Genomic DNA, 22403 nt, shown 5'->3' on the forward strand with positions numbered 1-22403 from the left:
TGCTAAAATTTGTTCCTAAGGTTTGTTTGGTTCTATTGAGACTGAGCTTTGGCCCATTATAAGTTTTTGGGCTTTTGTATTTTATTCCTTCGACTTTTTGTTGGCTTTTTTTGGATGTACTTGTTATATCCTTATAGCTCACGACACGTGACAACATTAGAAGCTACCAAAAAGACACCTATGCACGAACCCCTACTCTCCATCGTTTTGAAGGTCACTAGATCATCTACGTCTTGGAGGAAGGCTTGCTTCTACCCAACCTCCCAATTCCTTTAGAAGGATCTTGGTCACTAATCCCTGCAAACGAGCTAATCACTCCTCTTAGAAAGGTCATCTCCACCTGTCTTCGTAAACAAGCCACCCTATGCCACCAAACACTACCTGAATGTAAGAACCTCGTACCTCAATTTAAAAGGAATGACAAAATCAGTCTCATTACATACATCCCTCATGCACTCTACAATTATAACATCTCCAAGTAAGGAACCTCCACTATATATATCCCCCAACTCGATGAAGAAGAGATCGACCCATAATCATTCTAGCCACCCTATTGTCCTTAGCATTCTCCTTCACATCTTCAACTTTCTTGCTCACTTACCTCTTTTGGCTTTTCGCCCTATAGGGTGAATCAACCTTCTGTAGCACCACTACATCATCCTCCTTGTCTCCCCCCTTATTGATGCATTCATCAATAATATTTGTTTCTATTTCTTTAGTGAAAACTAGAGGTCTGAATAAAAAAATTAGCATTTTATAAAAAAATAAATATTTATTTTTTCAAATATTGATATTATCATAATATTCCATACTAAAAGATTTATTTATTAACTTTTTTTAAATCATTGGATATAAATAATAAAAATAATAAAATACTTTTACTTTATTTCAATATAAGAAAATTATAATTTAAACCTATTTCGTTTGAATTTTTTAAAACTTTATATTTTGTATATAAAGAAAAGATAAAAATATTATAAAATGAATATTACTTCCGAAATCTGACCTTATCTAACCTGCTTACCAAACTTAAGGAAGAAGAAGTACGGTGATTTCTACTTATATTATCAAAACTTAGCATTATTGAGGAGATAAAGATTATCAGCTTAAAGATAATCTTTAAAATTCAAACAAAATAACATCATTCCGAAATCTTAAATATAAGACAGCTTGAACCAAAAACATGCTTATAATTATCTTAACAGGCTATCTACAGACATCGTCGGATATGTATCCCCCACCAGTAGTACCATTATCAGAATAGCTACAAGTTTCTGATACGTTCAGCATGAAGGTTGTTACACATCATTTTGGAATCTGCTTTATTTGAGGCTCCAATGCATGCTCTAGCATAACCTCTACTTCACCCATTGCCAACACAACTGTAACAGTCTGAATCTATCGTTCCTTTCAGATATGGATCGATGATATCATAAACGGTACCATTTTTAATACATTTAAAGATCACATAAATTCCTGGCCTTCGAATTGGAAGTTCCCTAAATTTGGATTGTTTTCTACCAAATGAGTAGACATCAGATTTTCATGTCACAGGCGGGCCATAAAATTCAGCGGGATCAGTGTAGATTCCAGCATTTGTATAATCAACGATCCCTTTCTCGATTTTATCAAATCATTCGACATGCTGAGTGGACCCATCATGGAACACCCGAACTCGGATAGCTTAGGAGCATATCCATGGTCCAAAAGGATGTTTGCGCTGTTAGGTGAAGGTGCAAGAGAATCATTTTATTTTGCTCATCACAAAATCCAATGCGGGTGATGAGATTTTGGGTGGCGCAGCTGGCAAAGGAACTGCACTTCAGTTCGAAACTGTCGATCACCTCCGCCCATTAATATAAACTCTTCAGGGCAGTAGTAGAAACATCAGACAGCTACAAGCAGGGTTCCATCATCGATGAGTCCTCTATAAATTGGTTCCCCATAAGTTTCATGACCAATGATCATGTCTTGATGGAAGTTGGTGGTGGCGGCTTCGATCTGGATAGTGAAAATTGACGGCATATGTGTTCTGGAAGCGACGAATGCTGTTTCTGGGAGGATTTTATTTTGTTCACAACAAATTCAGATTTGATCTTGGCTACTGTTTCATTTATTGTTTGCAAAATAATTTTGGGATAAAAAAAGTTTTATATAACAGGCTGCTATATCAGGAAAACAACTTAAATTATATCTTCAGTTACTACACAATATAATTCATGAAATCTGTGATCAAAGAAAACAGTTAGGGGGTACATGATAATGATACTTCCTCACACATAAACTCACCTTGTGGATTTGTACTCTCCATTTCGGACTCTGCTTGCTTCTGCGACTCTAATGCTAGCTCCAATGTCACCTCCACCTCACCCATGGTAGGCCTTTTGTTTTCTTCAAACTGGACACAACTATAAGCAATCTCCAAGAATTTCTTCAAACACTGTGGAGCTATCTTTCCCTTAAGATATGGATCGATTATACTGTAAATTGTTCCATTCTCGATGCATTTACATGCCCAACGATATAGAAATCTTTGATGCATCTCCAGTTCTGCATCAAATATGCGTCTACAACATAGAACTTCAAATAAAACTACCCCAAATGAAAAAACATCAGTTTTATGTGATACCCTGCCAGTGATTGCTACCTCCGGAGCTATGAATGCAGAAGTATAAGCTATATCTGATTCTATTTCAATGGAAATTGGATCCCTTGACATGCTATGGGGCCCCCTCTTGCAGAAACTGAAATTGCAAAGTTTTGAAGTCCATTGGTCGTCCAAAAGGATGTTCTTGCTACTGACATCCCGGTGGATTAGCACAAACTTCGCTCCCGTATGAAGGTAATGTAAAGCTCGAGCTACGCTGATGCATATCTCCAGCCTTCGCTTCCATGGGATTGGATCGTGATTTTCAGCATGGAGATTATCATAGAGGCTCCCATTGTTTGCGTATTCATACACATGGATCATCTCTTCTTTCTCGTCGCAGTAACCGAGGAGAGATATGATGTTGGGGTGGTGCAACTGGCTGAGAAACTTCACCCCATATCTCAATTCCAGGAGTGGTAAATGTGAATCAGAGGTTTGCCTCAAGCGTTTGATAGCATAGAATCCATCACTGATCTTCCCTCCAAATATAAATCCTGTATCACCTTCAGCTATAATCATGTTCTTATGGAAGTTGTTGGTAGCAGCTTTGATGTCGGCTAGTGAAAATCGACAACAAAATTCCTCTGGAAGTGCTAAACGCCTTGTATTAAGAGCATTGGATTTTGTTGGTCTTAGTTTGGATTTGATCTCCTTCAAAACTTCAGAGAAAGATGGAAGAGTGTGAAAACAAAAACCCATTGGCTAAAATTTTGTTTGTTTAACTGGAAACTTTAGAAAAACAGGAGGGAAATGACAGGCTCTTCTCTGAATTTTCAGTATCCGTTGCAATGTTCGTTTTCAGAGACTGGGAAGTTACTGTCGGTGAATGATGTAATGAATAAATAAGTCATAAAATGCAGCTCCCAACAACCATTTTTAATTTCTACGGACATTCGACTTTTCTGACTAATTTTTTATTTTAATTTATTTTTTTCTTGCCCACTAGCATTTTATTGAGAAAAGCAAAGCGACGACTTTGACTTGCTTCACGCTGTTGGATATCAATTATTAGTTTCTTAAGTCTCTTTTTCTTTTCTCATTATTCTTCTGCAAAATGATTTTCAGATAACATAACTGGATTCAGTTAAGCAGTCGTTTGTTTTCATTCAACTTCAGTTCAGCTTGACTGGACATAAGCTTTGCCTCTGTTTTAGTTGCAAAACCAAAGTAGCCATGGCTGAATCTGTGGTGTCTTTTCTTGTGGAAAGGCTCGGAGAGCTATTAATTGAGGAGGCTGCACAGTTATTGGGGGTTAACAAAAAAGTCAAGCAGTTGCAAATTGAACTAAAGCGGATGCAGTGCTTCCTCAAAGATGCAGACAAAAGACTAGATGAAGAAGAAAGTGTTAAAAACTGGGTTTCAGAGATAAGGGAGGCTGCTTATGATGTTGAAGATGTGATTGACAATTATATTGTTAAATTTGCATCCAAGAAAGGTGGGACAATCAGAAACTCGATTATCCACAGAAAGGAACTTCATAATCTTGCATCAGAGATTGAAAAACTCAAATCTAGAATCACCGACCTGACCAGAAGTTTGCAGACCTATGGAATAACAGCAAGAAAAGAAGGCGAAGGGTCTAGAATTTTATCAGAGAGGCAAAGGCAGCTGAGATGGTCTTATTCACATATTGTGGAAGAGCATATTGTTGGGTTTGAAGAAAACATAAAGGAACTGATGGTGAAGTTAATTCATGAAGAAGAACGTTGCCGTGTTGTGTCTATCTGTGGGATGGGAGGTCTTGGGAAGACCACCCTAGCAAAGACCTTATACCATCATGCAGATATTAGGAGACACTTTGAGGCTTTTGCTTGGGCTTATATTTCTCAACAATGCAGACCAAGAGATGTTTGGGAAGGAATTCTGCTGAAATTGATCAACCCATCAAAGGAGGAGAAGGAAGAAATTTTGAGAATGAGGGATGAGGAATTAGCAAAGAAGCTTTACAAAGTTCAGCAAGAGAAGAAATGTTTGATTGTGATTGATGATATTTGGACCAGTGAGGCGTGGGAGACTTTATTCCCTGCTTTCCCTGATGAAACAACTGTTGGTAGCAAAATATTGCTCACAACCCGCAATAGGAAAGTAGCTTCGGATGCTGATCAGAATGGATTCCTTCATGAACCAGAGTGTTTAAATGAAGAACAGAGTTGGGAGCTATTCCAATTGAAAGCATTTCCAAGGAAAGACAAATCAGGTAGTTAATTATTCCATTATTCATACTCCTAGACATCTTGATTGCCAAAGTCTTTTGACTCCATTAGCCATAATTCTGCATGTTGCTATCTGCTTAGCCCTATATTACCTGACTTGGGGGCAAGTGCGATACTATTACATTGTTGAGGTTTTTTTATATATCTAGAGAGAATCTTATACTCATACCCAGGTTGGAATGTGTTTCAAAGTAGTTGGACACGAGTACTTCAGGAAAAATAGAGTCCAACTAACATAAGTTTAGCCTATATCTTACTCTTATTTAATCTAAAGCCAATGTTTGGAAAATAGAATTGTGCAGTATAGGATAATTGAATTTGGGTAAAGGGAAAAAATAGTACATGATTACTACTTATATTATTGTTTTCACAAATTTTGACTAAACTATTGCCAAAAGCAAGGCTTTCTGGACAGCTTAACTAAAGTTAGCATGGTTCACTTGGAGTTGCTCAAACAGATCATAATTGAAGCAAAGCATATTGACTAGGTTCATATTAAGCTCTAGCCTTGTTATGATTCATATTCCAACTTAAGCATTTGGCAGGAGTAATGTCATTCATGCATGACTAAACTATATATGAAATAATCAAAATCAAGAGGCAAAATCAAAACTAACGTGATTAAAGTAACCACCTAGAAGAACTTGGTAATAGAAGTTGAAGGCACCTGGTGAAGTCGTTAACAACTTTTAAGAATAAAAAGTTATACCTTGCTACCTGCCCCAAAATTTAGGTACATTTTACCTTTAGCAGTACTATAATTGGTCATGCTTGATGTGCATATATTTTAATATCCTCTGAGCATTCGTTTCTATTCGAACATTTCTCTAATAATGCTTTTTTCTATGCCTTCCTTTTTTGTCTCACTAATTTTCTTAGATATATAATTTGTTAAAATATATGAAGTAACAGAGCATGCACATAAGCTTCCCTAATTGTTACTTCTTCACAAAGCATGATAACAAGTAGAATAGATAATCTTTTTTATTCTTTTGAAGAACAGAAGAGTAAGAAGAATTGGATTTAGGATATCCATCCTAATGATAAGTCCACCCTAAACAACCAGTCAAAGCCCAAAATGAGTGATTGATTATTAGGGAAGGCACCCGGTTATATATCTATGGTTCATTTAGGAAACATAGGATTTTCTAATTTTCATTTTGATTTGTGTTTTACAGGCTTTGTAGTTGAAAAAGATATGGAGAATTTAGGGAGGGAAATGGTGGGAAGTTGTGCAGGTCTACCGCTGGCAATCATTGTGCTTGGTGGACTTTTGGCAACGAAAGAAACAGTGAATGAGTGGGATAAGGTGCACAGAAATATCAAGTTACACTTGGCAAGATCGAAAGAGAGTGGACGACAAGCTAAACTATCTGAGGTATTGGCTTTAAGTTACCATGAATTACCTTACCAACTGAAACCATGCTTCTTGCATTTGAGCCAGTTTCCAGAAGATTTTGAAATACCAACCAAGAAATTAGTTCGGCAATGGGTTGCAGAAGGCTTTATATCCTCACAGAATGAAGTAGAAGTAGATGAAAGGCATGAAACTGTGGAGGAAGTTGCACAGGGCTACTTACATGACATGATAAATAGGTCGATGGTTCAAGTGGGAGTGAAGGGTTCAACAGGAACCATAAAAACTTGTCGCCTGCATGACCTTATGCGTGATTTATGCTTGTCAAAGGCCAAACAACAAAATTTTATGCATATTATTGGTTCTCTCCCATCTTCTACGTATTCTAGACCAACACCTGTAAGCAAGATCCGTAGATGTGCTATCCATTTGGATCAAAACAACCAAGATCCTGGTTTGCCAGAATACCAGAAAAATCCTAACCTTAGGTCCTTATTCTTTTTCCGTCCAAAAAAACATAGAATACATAATGAGCGCCTTTTGAAATCTGTGTTTGACAAATTCAAATTGCTTAAAGTGTTGGATCTTGAAGGAATTAAAGGACTTGAGGAGAAATTACCTGAAGATATAGGATTTCTTGTTCAGATGAGATTTTTAAGTCTGAAGAAAACACGTATAAGAGAATTGCCGACATCTTTGGTCAATCTGATTGGCTTGCAGACTCTGAACTTGCAAACAATTGATAAAGTGTCATGGGAATCAACTGTACAAGTGCCTAATATTTTATGGAAGATGGCGCAGTTGAGACATCTATATCTTCCTAAGTGGTGCGGGGATGTTACAGATAATTTACAGTTGGCCTGTCTGAGCAATTTGCAGACTCTTGTAAATTTTCCTGCTAATAAATGTAATGTTAGGGATCTCCTCCTATTAACCAACCTCCGAAAACTTGTTCTAAATGACCCTAGACACTTTGAATCATTTGTCCAAATCTTTGAATCTCCAAATAAGATATTGCCATACCTGACGTCCCTGTCCTTAAAAACTGACCTCCTTTCCTTTCCGGATACAGTAGTTGATTTAAGGAAACTACTATTAGGCTGTCCACGTCTTTGCAAGCTGCATGTAGAAGGAAGAATAAAGAACTTACCCCGAGATAATGAATTCCCTTCATCTCTCACCAAGTTAACTTTATGGGGATCTAGACTTGTTGAAGATCCAATGGAAGCGCTTGGGAAGCTGCCTCACTTAAAGTACTTAAGTGGATGGGAATTATTCATGGGAAAGAAAATGACTTGCACTAGGAACAGTTTCCCCCAACTAAAAACGTTACTTCTTCGTGGGTTGTCCAATTTTGAGGAGTGGAAGATTGAAGAAGGAGCTATGCCTACTCTTAGTCGTTTGGGTATTTCTGATTGCTACAAGCTGAAGATGGTTCCAGATGGACTGAGGCTTGTCACTACCCTCCGGGAAGTAGAGATTAGGTGGATGTCAAGAGCATTCAAAAGTAGTATTGAGGAGGATGGGGAAGATTTCTACAAAGTCCTACATGTGCCTTCCATTGTATTTTTGAACTGAGACAAAATTATGGTGAGTGACGCTATACTATTGATGTTAATTTGTTCAATTGTTATAATGTTGATTTAATTTGCATATTGGCTATTAATGTCATACTCAAGACCACCTCTAACTGCATTGTTCTAGCTTTATTCCAGGCTTGGTGGCATATTTTTACCAGTTGCCTTACAAATAAATTTTTGAAGTCAAACTCCAAACAATATAAAACTTCTAACAGTGAGTGCTTTGTCAAAGAAACCAAACAACTTAATTATGGATCCACATAGAGTAACAATTATGAATTCCTTCTGCAGCAAGCTTCTACCACTGTTAAACATGGGCAAGCATCTCTGTATCTGGCTGTTTAATCTTCAATTATATTATTTAAATGGTTCAAAATATAAAATTTTTAGCTACTTCTTATTAGTGAAAAAATCTGCGGTCCATTGTTTACTCTAGGCTGAAAATTCTGTGTGTTCAAATGTTCAGGACTGCTTGGAAGACTGTTATATAGACACTGATGCTTTGAAAAGTAAAAGGAGCAAGATGACTCAGAGTTCTATGGGTGTTTCTTTGCAAGATTTGTCATTTAAGATTACCTAGTTCTCTTGCTTATATTGTTAAGACTTCTCTTGATTTAAATGCTTGTTGGTGTTGCCTCAACTATTGGATAAGGTGCATATTTGTCATAGTTACTAGGTTGATACAGCAACTAAATATCTTGTATTAAGCACATACTAATGCAATTTATCAGATTCCTAAGATAGCTGGATAGAGAATTGAAAGCGTTTAATCCTGCATCACAATTAAAAGCTAACCTCATCAAAACAATATGCTTCTATCACCTGGAGTGGCCCTTTTGACAGCGTGAGTCTTCTCATCATCTCAGTAAGGAGTGGACTTTGAGCTGCTCAAGTTTTGGATTTTTCTGCTGACTGCAGCGGCCTAATAAAGACATCAAGTAAGTTTGCAATCTAAGATTTGAATTAAGCAAAGCAAGAACTGAAATGCAACCAAAAACTTTCACAACTCAACATACAACCAAACTCATCTAGGATGAATGGAACCCAGCGATCCTTTTTTACTATAACGAGACAGCTCCAAAAGAATATTAATCCTATTCAAACAAATTATCGAACATCTACCCTGCAAGAGGATAAAATGAAAATTCTTATCAACCTGAATATCACAACGTTCCCCTCATAACCAAGAAACCAACAAATGTTTAAGCAAACCCATTACATTTTTACCACCTCAACGGTTATTAACCTAGCATGTCTACTATATCCATAGTTCCCAAATATTACCTACCGTTTCCTAACCTATGATAATACTGCAATAGACAAATCTATTGCTAATCTCAATCGATAACTATATATATATATATAATATGTATATGTTAACGGGTAAGATCTATAATTTTTAGGTAAACTACATCCAAGGTGAACATACTATTAGTAAATTTACTTTTGGTAAGTTACTTCAAAAAGTTATAAAATTATCACTTAACCATTTGAAAATTTTCATTTAAGTCACCAGACTATTATATTTGTTGTTGTATGACCTCTGTTCATACCACCTACACCATTTGTAAGCTTTGGTTCCTCTTTTCTTCTACAATTTAAATTTATTTTTCATGAAACAACTTTAAAAGTAGTAAATCTACAAATCAAAATCCAAACGGGTTTTTCTTCCGATCTCCGACACTAAACTATCATATCGACTTAGATCTAAGGTATATTCTTCTACTCGTCGATAGTATTGATCCATTGTACCAGTTTTCAAATCGTTGTTTGGAGCTCACTAGTCACACTTTTTAAAAAAAGAACTTAACAATTTAGTGACTTAAATAAAAACTTTCGAATAGTTTAATGACCATTTTGTAATTTTTTGAAGTTGAACGACCAAAATATAAACTTACTAATAGTCTAGTAACATTGAGCATAATTTACCCTAATTTTTAATATCATAATTAAAATGTAAATGCTTAGAGAAAAAACTTAATTCAAATAATTTTTTTAAATATCAAAATTTAGTAACTAAAAAATTTAAAAGTAAATTAAATAATAGATTCATATAATCTAAACTTGTTATCCCAAAAAGTAGTGTTGGAACTTTGATCGCTTTTCTTGTCCCACCTCACGTTCGAATAACAGATAGGACAACTTTGGTGCATATTTCACTTCCTCCAAAGTCAACTCAAAGTTTAATGTGGGCCTATTAACTCGTCTAGTTTAAATGGTGATATATTTTGTCTTCTTTATTGTCATGATTTTAACCGTGAACCTAGTAAAGCCTTAACACTTTGCATATCAATTTATCCTTGGAAAAATAATCACTAAGACAGAAAGCCTCATTAAAAATTTAATATAATTTTACATAAAACTCAAATTTAGTTTCATTTTCAAACTTTTTAAAATTTTCAAACTTAGTTGTTAAAATATGAAGTTTTGACATCATTTCATTCACGTTAGTTTTGCAAGATTTTCTTTGTCTCCTTGGCATATTCTCATGCAAAAATGATTTTAAGTTGGTCCAAATCAACTCCATTGAAAATAATATCTAAAGCTTATGAATTTTCATAAGAAGCCTTTATTTATGCATAAGTATATTTGCTTCTTTCTTGAAGGCGTATGGTGTCATCACCAGCAATTACAATGGGTCAAATCCACCCATCTTCAATAGCATCCCCAGGCTACTTCATTAACAAACATGATAAAATCTCTCATAAGAACATTCCAATAAGTATAGTTTGTTAAACCAAGTAGCAATAAGGATCGAGTAATTAAACTACCTTCTTTCATGGATTCCATAATTGCAAATAGAACAAACGATCACTTTCAAGCAACTCGTAAAGCTTGCTCTGATACCAATAGAAAACACTCTAGTTTGCACTTTGTTCGAACTATTGTTCACACAGATGTTAGAATAGGTAACTTGGTTGGATGCAAAACAATTTCGTTCTAACTTCTGTTAGAAGAGTAAATGAGACAAAAACATATTTGTAGCAAGGTAGAACATGATGCAAAGTAACTCTCGAAGAATAATTTTATTCAACTATCCAACCGAATCACCTATTGGCTAAAGCCCAAACTACCTTTACCACAATGAATATTGGTGCATGTTTCACTTTACATTTAATAAAGCTCTCCAAACAATACCTAAAAAAGTGTCACAAAATTACCCAATAAAATAGCAAAATACAAAAGCCACAGACACTCAATCACACACCAATGTGCGACAGCTAAGATAGTTATAACTAAACAAGCAAATGTCTCTAAAATAGTAGTAAAATTAACAATTATATAATATTCAAATATTAACAACAAAATAGTAACAACATAATAACGAAATGGTAGCAAAACAACAGTGAAACAACTGATTCGAGCTAGGCTCGAGCAAAAAATCCTACCCGAGGCCCAGTCCATTTAGAAAATAAGTCTTATTTCTTGTCAAGCCTATTTTAGAGCTTATATTTTTGCTCAAATTCTCCCACTTTTCGAGCGGACCTTCAGACCTAAATGAATATCTCAACCCATAATCAAGTCTACAAACAAGACTTAGAGTTAGTTTGGCAATACTTTTGAAAAGTGTTGTAGAAAATTGTTTTTGAGAAGTGCTTTTGAAAAGTTTGGTTTAAAATTTGAGTGTTTAGTATTGCTGTCAAAAAGTACTTTTGAGAAATAAAATGTCTATTTTAGACATATTATTATCAAGTAACAAATATGCATTTAAATAAAATTTAAATTAGTAATATTATTATATTCTAGTGAGAATATAAAAAAATTATTATAATTTGTTAATATTTTAATATATGAAATATAAATTTTAAATATTTTTAAGTAATAAATATTAATTACTTATAAAATTTCATTAGAATATATAAACTACATTTTAAATATTTAAATATAACCATTAAATATTTGTAATTAATATTTTAAAAAATATTTTTTATTTTTAATTAATAATTTTAACACATTTGTAATTAAGCACCAAGAAAAAAAAAAAGAAAAGTACTATATTATTGGAGGGGTGAAAAAGTAATTAAGCACTAAAAGTGATTTTAGCTTCTCCTTTTCAAGAGTGCTTTTCAAAAGCACTTCTGAAAATCCCAAAATTCTAATCAAAAGCAGCTTGTTCTGCACAGTTTTTCTTTTAAAAATATTTTTAGAGCCAAAAATATTTTTTTTAAGCACAGAAGAACAGACTCACAATAATATTCAATCATAATCCATTAAAAATCAAATATAAAAACCTCAAAAACTTTGATTGCTCCGTACATCTTGTTTAACTATTGCTCAAACATGAAATATGACAAGAAAGTCAAAATTTCCAAACACATTTATATTAAACTCGAGATTATGATATTTGTAAATAAAATTAAAAAGAAAAAAAAGTATTTTGAAAAGTAAATTTCCAAAACTATATTATGAAATTAAAAGAAAAACACAATCTTAAAATCACCTAAAATTTTCTCTCACGTGTATTTCAAACTTAGTATTGACTATTGAGTATTACTTTTCAACTTTTTGTAAATTTGTGTTCAGTGTGAAATGGATTCCAAAGAGCATAATGCAATAGCGGTGTGCATAATTCGGGTAAAATTAAAAAAATTCGGTTAACCGACCGAATTCGGTTAATCGGTCGGTTAACCGAATTTTTTCGGTCGGGGGTCAGTTAATTTTTTTATGATTTTTCTGTTAACGGTTAATTCGGTTCGAAACCGGTCGGTTAACCGAAAATTTTCGGTTAACCGAAAAAATTAATAAATAAAATTATCCAACCCAACCCAAACTGAATTACCCAACCCAATAAAACTAAAACTAAAGTTTACCCAATTACCCAATCCAATAAAACTAAAACTAAAAGACAACCCAATTTACTAAAGTCTAAAACCCAATTTACTTTAATAATTTATAAATTTTTTAAATTTTAAAAAAAAAAAAATTCGGGTATTTTTCGGTAATTCGGTTAATTCGGTTAATTCGGGTAATTCGGGTAATTCAGGTAATTCGGGTAATTCGGGTAATTTTTAACTAAAAATAAAAAATACATAATTTTCGGTTAATTCGGTTAACCGACCTTATTAACCGAAAAAATTTCGGTTCGGTTAAATTTTTTTAAAAAAAATCGGTTCGGTTAACGGTTAAAATTTTTGGAAGGTCGGTTAATTCAGTTATAGTAATTTCGGGTCGGTTAACCGAATGAACACCCCTATAATGCAATTCGAAAAAGTCTACGATTTGGAGCTATAACTCCTTTCTTTTTTGGATTTCTTCAGCATTAATGAATAATTTATTTCATAAATCAATAAATATATATGGTGGGATGATTAAACAATGAATACTGTCCTCATCTCTCTACTGTTTATCCATCCATGATGACCCATGCAATTATTAAGGAGCGCTTGCCAACTAAATTAATAGCACCACACATTTTATTTATTAAATAGATTATCCAATTATCATTTTAAAAAATAATTATAAAATATTTTTTAATAACTAAATTATTATATTAAATCATTTAAAAACTATATAAATTAAGTGATAATTATAGTGAGAATTTTTAAAACGAGAACTATGAAAATTAAAATTATTTTAACTATTAGATTAAAATAAATAATTCAAAACCTTATATTTTGTATTTATCTTACGCTACCAATTTTTCTCTTCTTTTTTTTTCTTTCCCCTGTGCAATTGAAGTCTTAGTGAAAAAAAAATGATAACCTCTACTTTCTTGTTTATTTTCTTTTAGAAAAAAAAATTAAAATAGAAAATACAAGAGATTAGAGTTATCAAGATTAATCAATTTGAGTTTTAGATACTTGTTTTTCTTCATTGAAAAAGTTAGTTGACCATTTCAATCAAGAAAATCAAGTACCTAATATCCAAATTGATTAATCTTAATAATTATAATCTCTTATTTTTCATTTCAAATTTTTAAAAAAAAATTAAATATGAAACCCTAATTATTCAATTACATGGCGAAAAGAAAAAAAATTATAGAAAAAATTAGATGTTATTAGTTTTATTTTAATAAGGAAAAGATAAATTTTAAAGCTAAAACATTTATTTTTATGAATAGCTAAAATCATTTTGATTAACGTATAAATTAACTAATTTTTACTTTCTAAAAGAAAATTTTTCGACTTTTATTTTTTATAACAATATCAAACAGTCGTTTTCACCTCATTTTCCCACAAAACTTTCAAAAGCTTTCTTTTCCAAAATCACTGTTGTTTTCAACTACAAGAAGTCTGCACCCATAGCACCACCACATTTTGAATTAATTCAAGAATGTTGGACTCAGTAGATTCCACATGTGCAAAAACCCTGTAGTTTTGCTCCTTCCATACAAAAATAATAATAATAATAAAAATCAAACCATTCAAAGCAATGTGTAAAATATTTGTGATCAAGGACTGTTTTCCTTGAAGTAGCAGCCCATAGTGATTCTTCAACCCAAACAACAGCTCTCCTTTGGATTTTACATAAATCCAAGATATGCAGCAACTAAAGAAGATGTGGTCTCTAGTTTCCTTCTCTTTCCTACAAAGCACGTACTCATCTTCTTACCCCCATGAGATCAATCTGTCCCTAGTGGCAATGGCCAACCAATAAACAAATGCATGTCTGTTTGGGAATATAAAACTTGAACCACACCAGTCTAAGCCATGGAACCTTCTCCCTTCTCTGGTCTTAATATACTCCAAACTGCTGCCATTGAATATTTTGTTCCTGGAATAGGCCAAGAACCATCACTACTAACCACTTGACGAGCAAAATGTCTAGTCTGCAAGAGTTTCCGCCAACCCTAGCTACTACCTATGGCTGCAGGGATTGACCTCATATCGCTGCTTTTGTAGAACACACACATTAATTCATGCAATCCAAAAAGAGCCTGAATTTTTTTTTTAAACACATAGACTTTCATTTTTTTCCCGGACTGATACTGCTATGTGACAAAGCATTTAACTATTATTGTTGCAATTATTGCTCTCAGAATCTGATGAGTCGTTAGTAATTTCAGAAAAATTATGGCTATCAAGACCCAAAAATTTCCAAACAAAGCCAGAAAACAATGCTTCTTCATATATACATTCACCGTAAGGATAGATGCTCATTTCGGAATCTGCTCTCTCTTGCAGCTCCAAGGCAAGCTCTAGTGTGACCTCCACCTCGCCCATTGCTGGTCTTAAATTTCCTTTATGGTGGACACAACTAGAAGCGATTTCCAAATACTTGTTCAAACATTCTGGAGCTATCCTTCCCTTGAGGTATGGGTCAATGGCATGATAAATGGTTCCTTGGCTTAGGGATTCCATGGCCCAATCAAGCAGATATTGTTTCTCCTCAGGTAGTGTGCTATCATATTGTGGTCTGCCAAAAAGAACTTCGTACAAAACAATCCCAAATGATAAGACGTCGGATTTTTCTTTCAGTAAACGCACGCGATGCTCTGGGGCCATATATCCACAAGTTCCCACCGCATGATCTGTGTCGATTCTTGTCAAGGCTTTTGACGTGCTAAGAGGAAGCAATTTGGACAATCCAAAATCTGAAAGTTTAGAACACCATTCTTCATCTAAAAATATGTTTGAGCTCTTGATGTTATGGTGGATTACAGCACGCTTGGCTCCAGCGTGAAGGTAATGTAATCCACGTGCTGCACCAATACATATGTGCAGCCTATGTTTCCAAGCCAGTGGAACATGATCCTTCCCGTAGATAGCATGAGCGAGTGACCCTCTGCTCATGTACTCTAACACAACGAACATCTCCTTTTCCGAAAGGCAGAACCCGATAAGAGAGACGAGATGCGGGTGGCGCAACTGGCAAAGCAACTGTACCTCATTTAATTGTAACTCACTTGCTCCTCCTCCTGAACTGCCTCCGCAGCGTCTCACAGCAACAATGGTTCCATCATCCATTGTCCCTTTATAAACAATACTCCCGAAGTAACTTGTACCAATAATGGAGTCTGGATGGAAATTGTTGGTCGCGGCTTTGATCTGGGCTACTGAAAATTGACGGCATATATCCTCCGGAAGTTCTAACTGAGGAAATTTTTTCTTTGAAGCGAAGAAGCTTAGCAGAGAACAGAAACGATGCCTCATAGGGGATATTTTATTTATTTAAAATATCCCCTCCGAAGATTTGAAGAGAACTCTATACGCCTGAGAGAAGATATATGAAAACATACGGAAACACTTATGCATTGTATTAAACTTTCTTTATATTTTCTGCTGTGTGAATAGGACTGAAGTTTGAGAATGAGTTGTGTAAGTGCCCAAATTTACCCGGGTCCAGAATTGCTAATCAGCCCAAACCAAAAACAAAAAGCCCAATAAGGCCCAAATCCTACCCATTTTACAAACAAGCCCCTAACCCAAAACCCAATTGGCCCGATAGGCCCCAAATGCCCAAACCAGCCCCTAGCTAGCAGGAAACCCTAGTTTCCCCTAGCGCCGCATACCCCACGTGCCTCGTCGACACGTCCGACGCTCGAGGTTCGGCTCCCCCTTGTCTTGTTGCACCAAAACGGAGGCTTCCCTTCGTTTACCTTCTCCTAACCTGCAAACAGACCCAAATGAGGAACAGAGAGTACAACACGCAAAGGCAGACAAAAAATAAACAGAAATCGACAATAGATGTATTCGGCTATATAGCCAAGAGTAAAAAATGTAACCTTTTTTTTTTTACACGGATTGAAATATAACAAAAAAGCAGTCAAAAAATAGGAGAAGGTGATTTCAAACGTCTTGTACATCTTTCCTTTTGAATCTGTTTCGTTTTCTTTTTTGTTTGCATGCATTTTTTAGTATAATAAAAATAAAACAATGGGCTTACCATCGAGAGTTTGCCTTCGGGATCCTCATCTTCTTCGTCTAAATCGAAGTCTACGAGGGGATTTCAGGGTTGAGATTGGCATATGTGGCTCTAATCGGTTTTAGAACGGGCTTTGCTCACCGCTAATTACCAGTCACGGTAGCGTGTGGTGGCTGGGCAGAGGATTCATGGTTCGGCCGAATGAACAAAAGGGGAGAGGCTTCAGTTTTGTTTCTTCTTATTTTGATTTGTTTTAGGGTGGCTGAATGTTAGTTTTAGGGTTTTCTTAATTTTTTTCCTTTACTTTTTTGTAAAGTGAACGAAACGGTGGCGTTTAGGGATAGGCTGACCCGCGTGTTGACCCATTCCCAGACCCGGACCCGTGCCTCTCTGCTTCAAGTGGGAAAATTTCACAGTTAACCCCTCCCTTTTCGTGCCACATTTCAGTAGACTCCTATTGGCATCTTATTTATTTCTTTTAATGTTTCCCCAAAAATTTACGTGCTATTTCATTTCAGTCCGCGCATAAGGGCTGCGTTTTGGGGGTCTGGAGTATTTCCAACTTTAGTCCTTATTGTTTGGGCGTGTTTCGTATAGGTCCTTATTTTAATTCCATTCGTTTATTTTATTTATAAATTGTCCCTTTCATTTTAAATTTATTTTTATTAAGTTCCCATTTATATAATTCATTGTTTTAAGGAAATTCACTTAATATTTTTAAAGAAAAGCTACTTTAATAATTTTAACCTTGTTTTAAAAGAATCATTGCTTTGAAATTTTACATTATATTATTTTAGCATTATGTAAAATATTTTGTTTACATATTTTTATATACTTGCGTACATATAGTAATTTAGTTGAGCTTTCTATGTGGAAATATTAATTTTTTAAAATCAATCTAGGTATATTTGTTAATCTATTTTAGTTATTTCACTTTATTTTCATCTGTATAATTAATTTGAAGTTTGTTTTATCATGTTATTTTAATATTTTTGTATAATGCCTCATCTAAATATTTTGTGTATATTTGTACATATATTATTTTAATGGCTAAATTGTTGTTTTAAAATTCATCTTTGTGCTTATAAAATTATTGTTTTGAAATTCTTTATATTATATTATTTTAATATATTATATAGTATTTCATTTAAACACTTTTGTATATATTTGTACGTATATAACATGTAATAGCCTGAATTTTTAGTGGTGTCGGAATGGTGATTCGAGATCACTAAATCTGAAAAACGAGTAGAAAATATTATAAATTTAGTAAGTATAAGTTAAATGTGAAGTTAGGAAAATTTTTGAAATAGTGAATAGTGTACTAGGAATAAATATTAAAATAATTAAAAAAAAAAAAAACGAGGTATCGAGACCTCGAAGATTTTAAACCGAGCCATAAATATTTTTAGAAATATTTATAGAGTGTCATTGAGTTGGTATTAAAGTTTCGTTAGAAAATTTTAACGTTTGGATAGTTAATTAACTAAAAAGGACTAAATTGGGAATAGTGTAAAATTTGTTAAATTGTGATTAAATAGCTTAAGTGACTAAAGTGGAGGGATTTAAAAGGCTATTAGACCCAAATTATATGGGCTGGACGGTTGGGTAAGAAAAATCAGCAGAATGTAAGGAGAAACAGGGGCAAAATTGGAAACTTAACAAATTAAACATTTAAAACAAAGACAAAAGTGAAAAATCTAGAGATCTCTTCACAATTTATCAGCAAAAACGCCATAGGAGGTCTGGAATAAGCTGGTTTTTCATATTTTTGAATCATGTAAGTTTAATTCTTGATTATTTCTTCTAATTTTTGTGATTTTGATACTTTTACAATTAGGTCCAACTAATTATTTCATTAGTTTTTGATTCCATGGCTGATTTTGAAAGTTACCATTGATTAGTGTTGGATTTTTATGATGAATAAACATGAAATTGAAGCTTTAATTTTGTTATATGATGATTTTATTAAGTAATTTTGATAGAAATTGATTTTAGGGACCTAATTGTGAAAAAGTTGGGAATTAAGGTTTGGTGTTGCGGTTTTGAGTATGAAAGGCTATGTAGTAGTCTAAAATAGTTGGAAAAAGGTGTTAATTGAGAAAAATTAGATCAATTGAGGGGTTAATTGAGTAGGGATCAAATTGTAAAAACTGTAAAGTTTGGGGTAAAAGTGTAACTTCGAAAATTAAAGGGCATAAATTGTGAAATGAATTAGAATTGAATTAAATGCTGATGAATGAATAAATTTGCATTTTAGATCGAGAACCTGAAACAAGTCGAGGAAAAGAAAAAGTAGCCGATTAGTCCCTGAACTTTTACAAATTCTGCAAATCGATCCAGGTAAGTTCATATGGCTGAAATTTAATGATTAAATGTTAATTTCATGAATTATACAATGTATGATGAAATGTATTTATTGTTGAAATGAGAATAAAATAAAAATGTGAAAATCGAATAAATGATCAAATTAAGTGGAACACCGGATTTGAGTACTTCTGATCAAGAAACAAAGTGATAAGTGGCTACACTTATCTGATCAAGAAACAAAGTGATAAGTGGTTACACTTATCTGATCAAGAAACAAAGTGATAAGTGGTTACACTTATCTGATCAAGAGACAAAGTGATAAGTGGCTACACTTATCTGATCAAGTGATAAAGTGATAAGTGGTAGCTTCAGCTACACTTATCTGATCAAGTGGCAAAGTGATAAGTGGTAGCCTAGCTACACTTATCTGATCAAGGACAAGTGATAAGAGGTCATATGTCAAAGTGAAAGTGAAGTACTCAATTTTCCGTAACCGTTCCTTAATTTTGATCAAGGATGGTAAGTGACAAATGGGCCCAAAGGAATTATGGTAAAAGAATAAGTAGTAGTGAGTTTATACCAAGGAACTCACCAAAGATTGTGGTTGACAGGTAAATTTAGTAATGGTGTATATTGTATAAGTGTACAAGTGTTTGGTAAGATTTATGTTTTATGCCTATGAACTTACTAAGCTTTTCTATAAGCTTACATGTGTGTGTTTATTATTTTTGTAGATTAACGTATTTATACATTCGGAGGATCGGATCTACATCAAGAATCACACTATCCAGATATACTCCGGTAGTTTATGTTAAGCAACTTTTTGGATTTATATGGCATGTATAGGGAATTGAAGTGAAAAGTAAATTTGAATGTTATGGTTGCGTTAGATATCGAAATATATACATGTTTTTAGTTTGAAATGGTTGATTGGTTGAACTTCATTAGTATTTAAATGAAGTAGATGAAATACTGGAATTGGTTGTGATTTGAAATTTGCAGGGAAGGTTAGACAATTATAAAGGGGTTATATTGAATTTTTTTTTAAAAATTGCAATGGAGCAGTTCTTGGACAGCAGCATTGATGTAACTTTTAAAAATCACCAAAAATAGTGGAAATATAATTAGAAGTTGAGTGAGATATGAAATTAAAGCTGAAAGAGTCTACTTTCATATAAAAGAAGTGGAGTAAGCAAAAGAATTATATACTTTTAGATATTTGAATTTTAGTGAAACAGGGCAAGAATGTTTTTGAAGTCCCTGTTCTGACTTTAGAAATTCATTAAAATTGTACAGAAGGAATTTTGAGTTATAATTTATATGTATAGACTCCTTAATGAGTCTATTTTCAGTAGAAATAAGTTTAATCACCATATGAAGCCTTTAATAAGAGATAATTAAATTTTAGTGATGAGTGGTTAGGATAGTCGATTAGTGAAACAGGGGAGACTTCAACTAATAAACTGTACTAATTGGCTAAAGAAAAAATTCTGAAAAATTTATGATGAATAGATATATGAGTCTAGTTTTATGGAAAATTTACGGATCTAAATTTCGAGTTTTGTAGCTTGAATTATAATTATTTTAGTGACTGCTGTACAGGAGGACAGCTTTATTATGAATGATGAAATTAAATTTGAAAGTAAATTTTTATGCCCCGAACTTTTAAGTTAAGTCAAGTAACGCCTCATGCTCGACTCCGACCATGGTCTCGGGTAAGGGGTGTTACATTTTAGTGGTATCAGAGCCCGGTTTAGCCGGTCCTCGGAATATGTGTGAAGTGTAAAGTGTTTAGAAATACATGCCATATAAATCTGTGATAGTGTGATGTGTATGATCCGATCTAATCTTTGTTATTTTTATAGATACTCTCCGATTATAAAGATGTCAAATTTACCTGAACGTACTGATCAAGAAGAAGTTAACAGTAGAGCACAGAATTCTGAACAAAGAGCAAGCAGTGATGTTCCGATTTCCCAAATGCGAGAGCATGAATTAAAGAATATGATTTATGGGATTATGAATCAGTGGTATACTGAAATGAGGCAAGAAAGAAATCAGGCTGAACCACCTCCTCCCCCTACTGCTCCATCGATGGTACCCCCGGTTGCTCCTCCACCTTCTACAACGACTGAATCTAGTAAGCGTTCTCCATTGGAAAGGCTTAGAAAACTTGGAGCCGAAGAATTTCGGGGAAGGACTGATGATGATCCCGTCAAAGCTGAATATTGGTTACAGAGTTTGATAAGAATTTTTAAAGAAATGGCTTGCTCACCAGATGACTATTTGAGATGTGCTGTGTCTCTGTTGAAAGAAGAAGCTTATAGTTGGTGGGAGACGATCGAGGCTGTGGTTCCGGCAGAGAAAATTTCTTGGGAATTTTTCCAAAATGAATTTAAGAAGAAATATGTGGGCAGACGATATTTGGATAAAAAGAAAAGGGAATTCCTCGACCTACGACAGGGAAATAAATCAGTAGTTGAATATGAAAGAGAATTTGTCTACCTCAGCAAATATGCCCGAGACATTGTATCTACTGAAGAAGAAATGTGTATCCGGTTTGAAGAAGGGTTAAATGATGAAATTAGAATGATGATTGGGGGTAATGAAATACGAGAGTTCGTTGTTCTGTCAGACCGTGCTCAAAAGCTTGAAGAAGTATACAATAGAAAAATGCAGCGGGATCGAAAAAGTAAAGAGCCATTCAAAAGAGGTGCTTCTAAGTCATTTTCAGATTTTCCAGTGAAGAAATCTAGAGAAGAAATTAATCGAACTACATCAGTGTCGGGGAGATCGGGCAGAGATAGACCAAGACAATCTGATTTCAGGGTATTCGATAGACCTGTAGCAAGTGTGAGCAGTGTTCAGAATGCTTCACGACCTAAGTGTCAATATTGTGGAAGATATCATTTCGGAGAATGCATGACTAAGATGGGGGCTTGTTATAAATGTGGGGCTACTGATCATCTTATTCGAGATTGTCCCCGGCTGCAAAAAGATGAAGTGGAACAGAAAGAGATACAGAGAACCATTCCTCAAAGAAGTAGACGTTCGGGCCAGAGCAGTGCTACAGGGACTACCCGTTCGGGTACGAGGGAATCAGTTGGTCGATCAGAGAATAGAGCACCAGCACGTACCTACGCCATTCGAGCAAGGGAAGAAGCTACGGCTCCTGATGTAATTGCTGGTACTTTCTATCTTTATGATGTTATTGTTTATGCATTGATAGACCCTGGATCTACTCATTCATATATTTGCACTATGTTAGCATCTGAAAAGAATTTATTTGTTGAGTCCACTGAATTTGATATACAAGTTACAAATCCATTAGGTCATAGTGTGATGGTTAATTTGATATGTCGTAATTGTCCACTGAAAGTGAAAGGCTATGAATTCCCCGCTGATTTGATGTTGTTACCCTTTCGGGAATTTGACATTATTCTGGGGATGGACTGGTTAATGAGACATGATGCGGTGGTGAATTGTCG

General features: G+C 34.3%; 3 protein-coding genes across 9 annotated transcripts; 1 reads left to right on the forward strand and 2 right to left on the reverse strand.

Annotated features, from left to right (window-relative positions):
• Positions 1-1170: 1170 nt before the first annotated feature.
• On the reverse strand, positions 1171-9137 carry LOC107892012 (receptor-like protein kinase FERONIA). Of its 2 annotated transcripts, XM_041081324.1 has the most exons (5): positions 9020-9137; positions 8817-8923; positions 8596-8722; positions 2290-3309; positions 1171-2054 (listed from the first exon to the last, which is right to left on the reverse strand). In XM_041081324.1, exons 4-5 carry the CDS (start codon positions 3167-3169, stop codon positions 1888-1890), a joined length of 1047 nt encoding a protein of 348 aa, XP_040937258.1. In that variant the 5' UTR covers positions 3170-3309; positions 8596-8722; positions 8817-8923; positions 9020-9137; the 3' UTR covers positions 1171-1887. The 2 variants fall into 2 exon arrangements, with proteins under 2 accessions (XP_040937258.1, XP_040937257.1); XM_041081323.1 differs by lacking the exons at positions 8596-8722; positions 8817-8923; positions 9020-9137 and having other exon boundaries at positions 2290-3507.
• On the forward strand, positions 3618-8539 carry LOC107892011 (putative disease resistance protein At1g50180). 6 transcript variants are annotated; one of them, XR_005904918.1, is made up of 4 exons: positions 3618-4847; positions 6042-7810; positions 7925-8117; positions 8267-8539. XR_005904918.1 is itself a non-coding variant. In XM_016816968.2 (3 exons), the coding sequence occupies exons 1-2, from the start codon at positions 3824-3826 to the stop codon at positions 7796-7798; spliced, it is 2781 nt and encodes a 926-aa protein (XP_016672457.2). In that variant the 5' UTR covers positions 3618-3823; the 3' UTR covers positions 7799-7810; positions 7936-8539. The 6 variants fall into 6 exon arrangements, 2 of the variants coding, with proteins under 2 accessions (XP_016672457.2, XP_016672456.2); XR_001682405.2 differs by having other exon boundaries at positions 7925-8014; XR_005904917.1 differs by having other exon boundaries at positions 7936-8117.
• Positions 9138-14062: 4925 nt separating the features above from the next.
• Positions 14063-17079, reverse strand: LOC107892010 (receptor-like protein kinase FERONIA). The gene is made up of 2 exons (XM_016816966.2): positions 16627-17079; positions 14063-16350 (listed from the first exon to the last, which is right to left on the reverse strand). Exon 2 carries the CDS (start codon positions 15891-15893, stop codon positions 14748-14750), a length of 1146 nt encoding a protein of 381 aa, XP_016672455.1. The 5' UTR covers positions 15894-16350; positions 16627-17079; the 3' UTR covers positions 14063-14747.
• Positions 17080-22403: the final 5324 nt, after the last annotated feature.

The sequence above is a fragment of the Gossypium hirsutum genome, chromosome A11 (assembly GCF_007990345.1).
Source record: "Gossypium hirsutum isolate 1008001.06 chromosome A11, Gossypium_hirsutum_v2.1, whole genome shotgun sequence".
Classification (NCBI taxonomy): domain Eukaryota; kingdom Viridiplantae; phylum Streptophyta; class Magnoliopsida; order Malvales; family Malvaceae; genus Gossypium; species Gossypium hirsutum.